The 11,080-nt window shown below is 42.6% G+C and overlaps 1 protein-coding gene across 3 annotated transcripts in view; it reads left to right on the top strand.

Moving 5' to 3' along the window:
- The window catches only part of PTDSS1 (phosphatidylserine synthase 1), a 77,135-nt gene that overhangs the window by 36,014 nt on the left and 30,041 nt on the right, over window positions 1-11,080 (top strand). For all 3 annotated transcript variants that reach the window (XM_023517557.1, XM_003782462.3, XM_023517560.1), the window contains 3 exons: window positions 2,613-2,771; window positions 6,106-6,257; window positions 9,804-9,945. In XM_023517557.1, coding sequence (XP_023373325.1) covers window positions 2,613-2,771; window positions 6,106-6,257; window positions 9,804-9,945 — 453 coding nt within the window. The remainder of the gene's footprint in view (window positions 1-2,612; window positions 2,772-6,105; window positions 6,258-9,803; window positions 9,946-11,080) is intronic.

Below are 11,080 nucleotides of genomic sequence, written 5' to 3'. Positions count from 1 at the left end.
TGTGCAGTGTAGAGATCCTGCACGGGGAGAGCGTTTTACCCACCTGCTTTCCTGCCATGCACACAGCCTGGAGTGTGCAGTGTAGAGATCCTGCATGGAGAGGGCGTTTTACCCAACTACTTTCCTGCCAAGCACACCTCCTGGACTGTGCAGTGTAGAGATCCTGCACGGGGAGGACGTTTACCTAACTGCTTTTCTGCCACGCACACACACACACACACACACACACGGTGTGTTATGATTTCTAAGATGTTCCTGTAGCTTAAGCTGGAGGTGAGTGCCAGGTGCTTATTGTAGTGTCATCTATACTTTTTTATATGCCTGACATATTTCAGTTTTAGAAAGCTATTGCAGAAGTCAAAGCAAGAAATAATAGTGTCAGTGAACAACTTGGCAAGGTAAATGAAGAGGACTTGGTATTTGGTTAGGTGGTGAGCAAGGGAGGAGCACCCATGACCGCTAGAGGAACAGCTGGAGGTTCAGCACACACCTACCCACTCGACCCTTATTGAGGCTTCAGCTCTGGGCTGTTCTGGGTCCCAGGGTCATGCCTGCACACAGCTCCCTGGCTCCATTAAACTACAGTGCCTGCAGTATTCGCAGAACCAGAGAAAATCTGTTCATTCATAACTACTACTAGTATATGATGCACTGGGTTCTTTATGACTTTTAAGGTGCTTTTTCATATATTGGAGCATAGATATATTCTAATGAAGTGTAACAACCTCCAAAGTTGTCTTCAAGCTGAGATTAAGAGTAGCCTTCTGAAAACCAATCTCGGCCCTTCCTCATCTAACCCCACGCAGAGTGAAGGAGAGGGTAGGGTGGCTGAAGACTTTGGGGTGGGTGGGACCTTGCCTCTCTCCTTAACATAATCTGTAACCTGCTTTAGCCGAAGGGCATCTCTCCCTAGCCTGAGATTCCCTGTGACAAGAACATGCTGTTCCAAAGTCTGGGAATAGAATTCTCATCTTACTGAAGAGCAGTTTGTTTTTCTTTAAAGCCTTATCTTGACTTACTCTTAATGAATTTTATTCTCCTTTCTCCAGATTTCCCACTTACATGGCATTATATCACAACACACTGCTTCTCAAAAAATAGAATTAAAAAAAAAGTCTCTTCAGCTTTGCAAATTTAAATGCATTTTATCTGAGAAGGAAATCTGCATGGTGGGTTTCTGAAGAGACAGGAAAGTTCTTTTGCTGTCTTAGAAAGTATCATTTCTAGAATTTAAAATTAGTGTGGTTTATAAGAATCCTTCTAGCTATTTGGTAATAGGTGGAGATTTTCTGACTCTTCCTATTTCCTATTAAATTAATTTTGGGAAGAAAGGATGCAAAATGTAGAGATTCCTGATAAATGTTATTGTCATACTGTCATATAGTCATTTGACGACTTTTATAAGAACTACCGAAATACATTAAATTATTTAGAAATATATAGCACATTCCAGCAACAAAACTATATTAGAAATGGAACCAAAACTCTCAAAAGCTTTGTAATTTTAAAAGATATTTAAATCATGTAGTCTGCTTTTTTTTTTTTTTTTTGACACAGAGTCTCACTATGTCACCCTTGGTAGAGTGCTGTGGCATCACAGCTCATAGCAACCTCCAACTCTTGAGCTTAAGCAGTTCTCTTGCCTCTGCCTCCCAAGTAGCTGGGACTACAGGCGCCCACCACAATGCCCAGCTATTTTTTGTTGTAGTTGTCATTGTTGTTTAGCAGGCCCAGGCGGGGCTTGAACCCGCCAGCCTCAGTGTATACGGCTGGCACCCTACTCCCTGAGCTATGGGCACCGAGCCATAGTCTGCTATATTTTTAGATGAAGGGTTCTGCTATTTATTTTCTAACTTATGAAGTTGGGTGCTTCAGTTTTTTGTCTTTTCGAGTATAACTATTTAAGGCTTTATATTTTCCTCTAAGTTCCACTTAAATATATCCCATCTATTTTGATGTAGATTATTTTCATTATCATTAACACTGAACATTTTTAAAATTTTGATTATGAATTCTTTCTTAATTTATGATATCTAGAAGTATGTTTTTAAATTATGTTTTATTTATGTTTTGTAACTGGCTTTAACTCAGTTACCCTGTGATCAGATGACATGGTCTGTGTGATACTACTTCTTTAACAATTGTGTTGAACAATTATTTTGCTTGCCATTTTTAACCCAGCTTTTAAAATTCAGAGTGAAGAGATTCTGATTTATAAACAAAGGTTTTTTTTTTTTTTTTAGAGCCAGTCTCACTCTATTGCCCTTGGTAGAGTGCTGTGGCATCACACAGCTCACAGCAACCTCCAGCTCCTGGGCTTAGGTGATTCTCACGCCTCAGCCTCCCTAGTAGCTGGGACTATAGGCACCTGCCACAATGCCCGGGTATTTTTTGTTGCAGTTTGGCTGGGGCCAGGTTCGAACCCGCCACCCTTGGTATATGGGGCCGGCGCCCTACCCACTGAGCCCAAGTTACTGAAACTTTTATTATTTTTTTATTGAGCAGGACATGGGTTAGTTGTCAAGATCCTATCTATTCATTTGCTGTCAAAACCCTGGAAGCAAGTTGATTTCTAGAGTTGCACTAATCACTCCTCTTTTTATTTTAAATAGGAGTATGCTGTGAACTGCCATGTTATCACCTGGGAGAGGATTATCAGCCACTTTGATATATTTGCATTTGGACATTTCTGGGGCTGGGCCATGAAGGCCTTGTTAATCCGTAGTTACGGTCTCTGTTGGACAATCAGCATTACCTGGGAGCTAACCGAGGTAAGGAGGGGCCCTCGGCTTACCCAGACTAGATAGTGCACACAGTTTATGCACAGAGAAAGATGGTCTGTCTGGTCACAGTTCCTCCATTTTTCAGCCACTGTGGTACAAAACTGTATTTAAACCATCCCATAAAAATATATTCTAACTGTGTTAAAAAAAAAAGAACCTCTTTGTTAACTTGATAAATAGATGAAACCTCTTCTATCCCACAGGACTGAAAGAGAAACAAATAAAATAGAGCTAAAGGAAGTTAAAATCCCAAGTAAGACAAATATATGGGGATCTGCTTAGAGTGGGATGGCAAGGACCCGCTTAAGTCTGGGAGCTTTCTTGCAAGGTACCAGATTCTGGGGTGGGGGGGGGGGAGATGAGGAGATCTGTAATTCAGTACATTGATTTACTCACTAGCCAGTTTCCAGTTTGAGATAAATAGAATTGTGGTGTCCAAGAATTACAAGAGCATGCAGAATACTTTCCAGCCGAGAAATGGATTCCCAGTAAAAATCCAATGTACCAGTGATCAAAAGTTTATCTCATTTAATTAATGGAAAAGTATGGTCTTGAAGAACTATTAGCAAAATGAAAAGCTAATTCATTGATTGGGGGGAGCTAATTCTTGATTTTTCAGTTATTATTCTTAGCTACTTATTCCCAGAGAATGCAATTTGGTCATGAGCAAAGTGTATTTCTTGACACTGATCTCCATCCTACTCCAACTTAGGGAAGTGAGCCAATCCGCTCTCACTCCTGTTAACATGCCTCTCACAGTTTTGGAGGGTAGAGGTCTGATGTCAGGGGGTCCTCGGGGCTTGTTTCTTCTGAGCCCCTGTGGAGGCCCCTCCCCTAGCTTCTCATGGTTCCCTGGCAGTCTCTGTTACTCCCTGCTGTTCCCGCTCTGCCCTGGTGTGTACACGGCATTCTCCCTGTGCATGCTGAGTCTTCATGGTGTTCTTTTTGTAAGGACACCATACTGCATTAGGGGCTCACTCTGCTCCAGAATGACCTCATCCTAATTACCTCTCAGTGACTCTGTCTCCAATAAGTTCACCTTCCAAGGTGTCTTGAGAGAACACAACCCTACCCCTCTGCAGTAGCTGCCAGCACTTGACATGTGCCGCCATAACCAGGAGAGGCAGTGTGTATGTGTTCCTGTTATACAGGTGAGAGGACTCAGCTTTGCTTCCTTAGGTGACACCCACGTGCCTGCTCCATACCACATTCCAGCTCTGAATTTCATGAGTCTTTATCACCTGGCTGCTGCATGACCCTGTGCGAGGTACCTCGCCCCTTGCTTGCTTCCTCCTCACTCACTGCAGTGGGGTTCTGTTGTTCCTTCCCTCCCTGCTCACCAGTGGCCCATAGTCTCCAAGTCCTGTAGACTCTTTCCTAAACACCTGTATAAGCCCACTGAAGCCTCATCAGGCCCCTGCTCCCACATGTGTCAAATCTACCCTTACTTCTCATCTCAGTGCTCATCTCCTCTCTCCACGCTATTTACTGCAAAGCGATCTTCTCTAGACCTCCACCAGATGAAGTCTGTCTCCTGCTCAGAGCTGATTAGTGTTTGTTCATTACTTTTAAAAATAGAATCCATACTTCTGACCCTGCATCCGAGGCCCAGGGTTAGCTGACCCTGTCTACAGCCCACCCCATGGAACCTGTTCTCTAGGTGGGCTCCATGTTCATACTTGCAGAAATAGAACACTTCCTCCTTCTCCTTTGAAATGCTTAGCTCATGTTTCGTACTTGAGAAATGTCTCTTTTCTACTAAATGTGTGCCTCAAGAGGGCAGGGCCCTTGTCCGTGTATTCCCAGACCTACTGACTCTGCCTCACACTGGGCAGATGCCACACAAATCCATTGTAAATGAAGGAACTTGAACCCCGCCAGCTCCCTGGCCTCCCTGGGTCTTCCTGGGGCTCATCTCACCCCCAGAATCTGGTACCTGCCAAGAAAGCTCCCAGACATAAGGATGTCCTTGCCATCTCACTCCTTTGTGTAGTTTTGTTTCAGCAAATCTGTGTCATTGACCTTTGCCCAAGTTTCTTTGTTCCTCATCTAAGGGCAAGAGTTAAGACTCCAGCTCCTGGCTTGGAGCCTGGGAATACACTTCAGGAGGGGTGTCCAGCCCACCTGGAGTAGGCAGGAAGCCAAAAGGCATCACATGCAGTAACTCTTCTATAGTTTCTCAGCAGCAGGCATGTTAACAAGAAAAATTCCACTTATTTATATATTATTCATAGTTTATAAAATGCTTTCATGACCACTGTTTTATCTGCACAATATTTATGATACTACTTTAAAGATTAGTCATTAGACTAGTCTTTTTCTGGAGTTTGTCTTTTGTAATTTCACCTTAAACTGGGTTTCACACAGCACGGCGTGCTGCTCTGGACACAGCTGACACACTCTTTGATTTGGGCAAAATAGTTTCCCTGAGACTCCTGATCCACCCTTGATCTCACTGTTCCTCCCTCCTGGAACGTCCTCCTTTTCATCTCTGTTCAAGTCAGTCTTTCCTGTCCGTAATGTTCCTGCGCCAATATTCCTTCCTTCCAGACGCCTTCTTCATTTGCCTCCAGGCAGAATGAATTTGTTTTGTCCCCTTAGGGAGTCATAAGTACTCTGCTTATGTCACCATTGCAACCTTTGCCTCAGTCTGCCATATTTTGGTGTTCTGGTTATCTGGAAAAACACCCGACTCCTCCCTTGGAGATCAGTACCCTTGACTTCCCATTTCTCTCAGCACCTTGCACACATGGGCGCGTCATAAAGGATTGTCATTAATGTGAATGGGTTAGTGTGAGATTTCCTGTTAAGCCGTTATGTTTCCCACATCACATCATTGAGAGCTAACCTTTCTGCTTTTATAATTTGCTGTTTTACCTAACTACCTATGGGATACTGGTGAAATGTACAACTTGAATTCTCAAGCTGCTGCTGTTGAGGCTACACCAGTGCTTTGTTGTCAGGCATGAAAACTTTTCTCCTTTTCCCCCCCTTGATCCTTGTCATTTTATCATTAGCCGAGGGAATTCAATCAGTTTTTCAAGAGAGACCATTATTTCTATAAAGCCCTATATCAAAAAAAAAAAAAAGAAGAAGAAGAAGAAGAACTATTTGGATAAGCCTTGTTTATGAACCATCCACAAAATAAAAAACAAGTACCAGGTTGCAGACCTTGTTGTCAGGAATAGGGTTTTGGTTTTTTTTTAACATTAAGAAATAAAATAACAACTTTTTCTAAAATACTGTACTTATTAAAAATGTATGTTTCTTCGTGGTATCCAGTTTTATTTGTGTTTCCAACCGTGGGTTCTTTTTTTCTCAGCTTTTCTTCATGCATCTTCTGCCCAATTTTGCCGAGTGCTGGTGGGACCAAGTCATTCTGGACATCCTGCTGTGCAACGGTGGTGGCATTTGGCTGGGCATGGTTGTTTGCCGATTTTTGGAGATGAGGACTTACCACTGGGCAAGCTTCAAGTGAGTCATCACCTTTTTGGACATCAGTCACAGTTTTTCGTAATATATATTTAAGTGCTTTGGAGGGAGTCAACTATAAATTCTATTCAATTACTATTTCATTAGTAATCAAAATTCATAAATGATTATAAACCTAATTTTAAGCATTTATCCAGAAAATGCTAAATCATTTGTAATTTTCTCTTCCCACTTCATATATTCAGTGGGTCTCAAAATATTTCTCAAATCCATCGTCTCTTTTATCCCTGCTGCCACAGGTGAGATTCAGACTCCCATCTGAATCTCAGGCAGTCCCCTGTCCCGAGATTCAATCTATCCCATGGCTTCAGTGATCTTCATAAGAATATCAGCTTCTGGCTCGGCACCTGTAGCTTATTAAGCAGCTAAGGCGCCAGCCACGTACACCAGAGCTGGCAGGTTTGAATTCAGCCCAGACCTGCCAAACAACAATGACAACTATAAGCAAAAAATAGCCAGGCATTGTGGTCCCAGCTACTTGGGAGGCTGAGGCAAGAGAATCACTTAAGCCTAAGAGTTGGAGGTTGCTGTGAGCTGTGATGGCCACAGCTTGAGGCTCTGTCTCAAAAATAAAAAGAATGTCAGCTTCATTGTGTCACCCCCTGGTGCATCCTAGATACCCTTATCCTGGTATCTAGGATGAAGTGTGTGTCCATGGGCTCGGCAGGGGAAGTCCCTGCCCCACACCCTCCCAGCACCCTGAGGTCCTGTGTTCATGCACATGCTCCCCTCCCTGTACCTGGGATTTGATCTGTGTACCAGTGGGCCAGGCTGGTCATCCTTTTCTCTGCTGACTCAGCTCACTTGTCACCTCTCCAAGATGCTGTCTCTGACTCTCTGGCTTAGTTGCATGCCCCTCTTCTGTGCTCCCGTGAAGGACAGAACACACTACTCTCACTGCTTTATCCTGGTTAGTAACACTTGCTTTTCAATTTGTGCCAGAACTGTGCCATTGATAAGGAGGAAAAGTATAATGGTCGTGATAATGAAAGTAGTAATTGCTTTGTGTTAAAAACTTAGTTTAATTTTAATAACAAAATAGCGTTTTCTCACATCATTAAATATCCTTCTAGAATTTTTTTTTTTTTAAGAGACAGAATCTCATTTTGTCGCCCTCGGTAGAGTGTTGTGGCGTCACAGCTGACAGCAACCTCCAGCTCTTGGGCTTAGGTGATTCTCTTGTCTCAGCCTCCTGAGTAGCTGGGACTACAGGTACCCACCACAACACCCGGCTGTTTTTTTGTTGCAGTTTGGCCGGGGCTGGGTTCAAACTGACCACCCTCCATATATGGGGCCAGTGCCCTACTCACTGAGCTACAGGTGCCACCCATCCTTCTAGAATTTTAAAGATGTTCTTCATATCCCAACATATGGATAAACCATAAGTATTTAACCAGTTCCCTTTTATGGTCCTTTAGTTTCAAGGTTTCTCACTTTTATATTAAGAAGGCTAGGGTGAACATTATTGAACATATACTTTTGTGTGTATCTCTGATTTAGGTTTCTTTCTGGTAAATAAATTCTTAGATTTGGGTTTCTTTTTGGTAAATAAATTCTTATAAGTACAGTACAACAATTTATAATCTCACTTATACATGTGTGTATCCATTTTGTCACTTCTTTGAATTATATTTTTAAACCTTTGTTAATTACACATAAAATTTTGTGATAATGGATTTCTAGCTATTTTTATTGGATTTTCCCCCTTTTATTAGTGCTTTCTATAGATTAAGGTTATTAATGCATCAGAAGTGTGATTTTATTTTCCATTTCATCATCCCCTTTTATTCTGTGGTAGATTTTTCATTTAAACTTCAAAAATGCTTTTAATCTACTTGTTCAGGTAAATAGTAACCTGCATTTTCTTCTAGTTCTTTAATGGCTTTACCTATTTTTTTTTTTTAAGGCAGAGTCTCACCATGTAACCCTCAGTAGGGTAGAGTGCTGTGGTATCACAGCTCACAGCAACCTCAAACTCTTGGGCTTAAGCGATTCTCTTGCCTCAGCCTCCCAAGTAGTTGGGACTACAGGCACCCACCACAACACCTGGCTATTTTGTTGTTGTTGTTGTTGCTGTCATTGTTATTTAATGGGCCTTGTCTGGGTTTGAACCCATCAGCCCCGGTGCATGTGGCCGGCACCCTAATCACTGAGCTATGGGCACCAAACCAGCTTTACTTTCTATTTTTTATTTATTTTTATTTTAATTATTTATTTATTTATTTTAGAGACAGAGTCTCACTTTGCTGCCCTCAGCCTAGGTCACAACACCCTCCTAGGCTCAAGTGATCCTCCTGCCTCAGCTTCCCATGTAAGTGGGACAATAGGCACACATGTGGTGCTAGTTTTTCTATTTTTAGTAGAGATGGGGTCTCATTCTTGCTCAGGCTGGTCTCAAACTCCTGAGTTCAAGTGATCCCTCCTGCCTTAGCTTCCCAGAGTGCTAGGATTACAGGTCTGAGCCTCCACTCCTGGCCAAATATTCTGATTCTTGATCTTGTTGTGTCTCGATTTGTTCCTGTTTTCTTCTAGGTCTTTCCATGCACTTTTGTCATTTTTTAAAATACAGGCACTTTGTAGTTCTTGTTTATTTTTGGATAGTGTCCTATTTTTGGCTGCCGTTGTGCCACAGATCTTGCTGTGATATTTTCTCAATGCAAACTTGTTGATGGATGGGTGGGTGGATGAAAAAATAGCCCTGGTTTCTACCACTCTCCCCTGCTCTCACCCACTGGAACAAAAGGCCTGACTGGTTGAGCTCAATGTCAGAGACAGAAAGGTCCATGCTATAAATATTTGTTGAATTAAAGACTCTTTACAGTTATTAAATGGCATTTACTTTGGGTTTTGGCTTTCTTGGACTAGTGTGAGAGGGCTGAATCTGTACCCAGCTGTGACGCTGATGAGGCGAGTCTGCAGCCACCTCTCTCTCTGAGCTTAACTGTTCTCATTTGTAAAATGTGGGCCATGTATTTCTACCATGGGAGTAGGAAACTGAGTGATTCGTGGGATTAAAACTAAGGAAGGTTAAATGTCACTGTTCATCAACCCAAACTCTTCACTTCTCTAGGAAATAACTGGGGTAAAGAAATGATGTAGGTGACCTCAAGAACACGGGGCAGGCTCTGTTTTGGGAGACGGGCAGTGAGTGGAATAGTCTCCTGGTTGGCATCTGCACCTTCCTAGGATGATTCCAGGGTGTCTTTCATGCCTTGCCCCTGCTTTTGTCATCAACTCACAAATGAAGACCTCTCCTGGCTCAGCGACTCCCTGCCCTCTGACTGCAGTGCGAATGCCATGCTGTTCCTATCCTCAGTGAAATTCCTTCTCAAGTGCACTCCTTCCTGCCAGGCGCTGCACCTGTGGATAGAGAGACCTTCGCGAACCTGTTCACGTGGAAAGCTATCCATTAGTTCTGAGCATCTGTTATAAAATGAGCAATGCACAGGTTTTAGTCTTGGTTTTGGTTTGTTTTCCCCCGCATCCTTACCTTTTTGGATTTTCACTGAAGCCACTCTCATCTTGCAGGGACATTCACACAACCACCGGGAAGATCAAGAGAGCTGTGCTGCAGTTCACTCCTGCTAGCTGGACCTACGTTCGATGGTTTGACCCCAAGTCTTCTTTTCAGAGAGTGGCTGGAGTATACCTCTTCATGATCATCTGGCAGGTATTTTTTTAGATACCCAGAAGCAGAGGGCAAAACAAAAAAAAAAGGTAAAACCCTTTCAGGAATTCCCACTTAATTTATATTGCTTAGCAGCTGGACACTTTAGAAGATATAATACTCTGTAGCTGGCATGTAGAATATTAAGCAAAGTGATGTTGTTATGCCCAAGGTCTTGTTTCATTGTAAAGGCATTTTAGAATATGGATCTTTAGATTACAAATTAGAAAGACATTAGACTCCCCCCAAAGTCATGTTTAACATCTGTCATCCATTAAGTCTTGGATTGCTTTTTTAGAATGATCATTTTCAGGGCCAGGAGCAGTGGCTTATGCCTGTAATCCCAGCACTCTGGGAGGCCAAGGTCAGCAGATTGATTGAGCTGAGGAGTTAAAGACCAGCCCAAGCAAAAGAGCAAGACTCCACCTCTAAGAAAAAAAGTAGCCGCATGTTGTGGTGGGCACCGGTAGTCCCAGCTACTTGGGTGGCTGAGGTAGGAGGATTTCTTAAGCCCAAGAGTGAGATTTCTGTGAGCTATGATGCCATGCTCTCAACCCCAGGGCAACTGAGTGAGACTCTGTCTCCAAAAAAATGATTATTTTCAAGACCAAAGGAACAAATGAGAAGGCTTTTCTAATATTCCTAATTCAATGTTTGCTGGTTAAAATTTCACCTCAGCTGTTAGCATTTGGGGTATTTACAGAGTTATAAATAAGCTTTCTACTGCTTATGGAGAATTGGAGACTTTGGTGATGTGGGTTCTTCAGAGATTTGTGCAAGTGGACCATTTCTCGATGGAAGTAATTTATACCACCAGGGGTCTTGACTAAGGATTATCAGACATCTGTTTTCTAAAAAATAGTCTTTTTTATTTATACTCCTGCCCCTAGGTTGTTTCACAACTTTTGGAGATTAGCCAAGGGAAACCAGCTTTTGTCTAAAGCACTGGTTCTCAGCCTTCCTAATGCCATGTGTGGCCCTTTAATACAGTTCCCATGGGTTGTGACCCACAGGTTGAGAACCACTGGTCTAAAGGGTCTTTCAGAATCATCAGAGATTATGCTGGGAACACATAAATACAAATTAGTTCGGCTCAGCGCCTATAGCTCAACCGGCTAAGGCGCCAGCCACATACACC

The sequence above is a fragment of the Otolemur garnettii genome, unplaced genomic scaffold (genome assembly GCF_000181295.1).
Source record: "Otolemur garnettii isolate 467f Iridium unplaced genomic scaffold, OtoGar3 scaffold00004, whole genome shotgun sequence".
NCBI lineage: Eukaryota > Metazoa > Chordata > Mammalia > Primates > Galagidae > Otolemur > Otolemur garnettii.
This window is presented reverse-complemented; position numbering and strand designations above follow the sequence as displayed.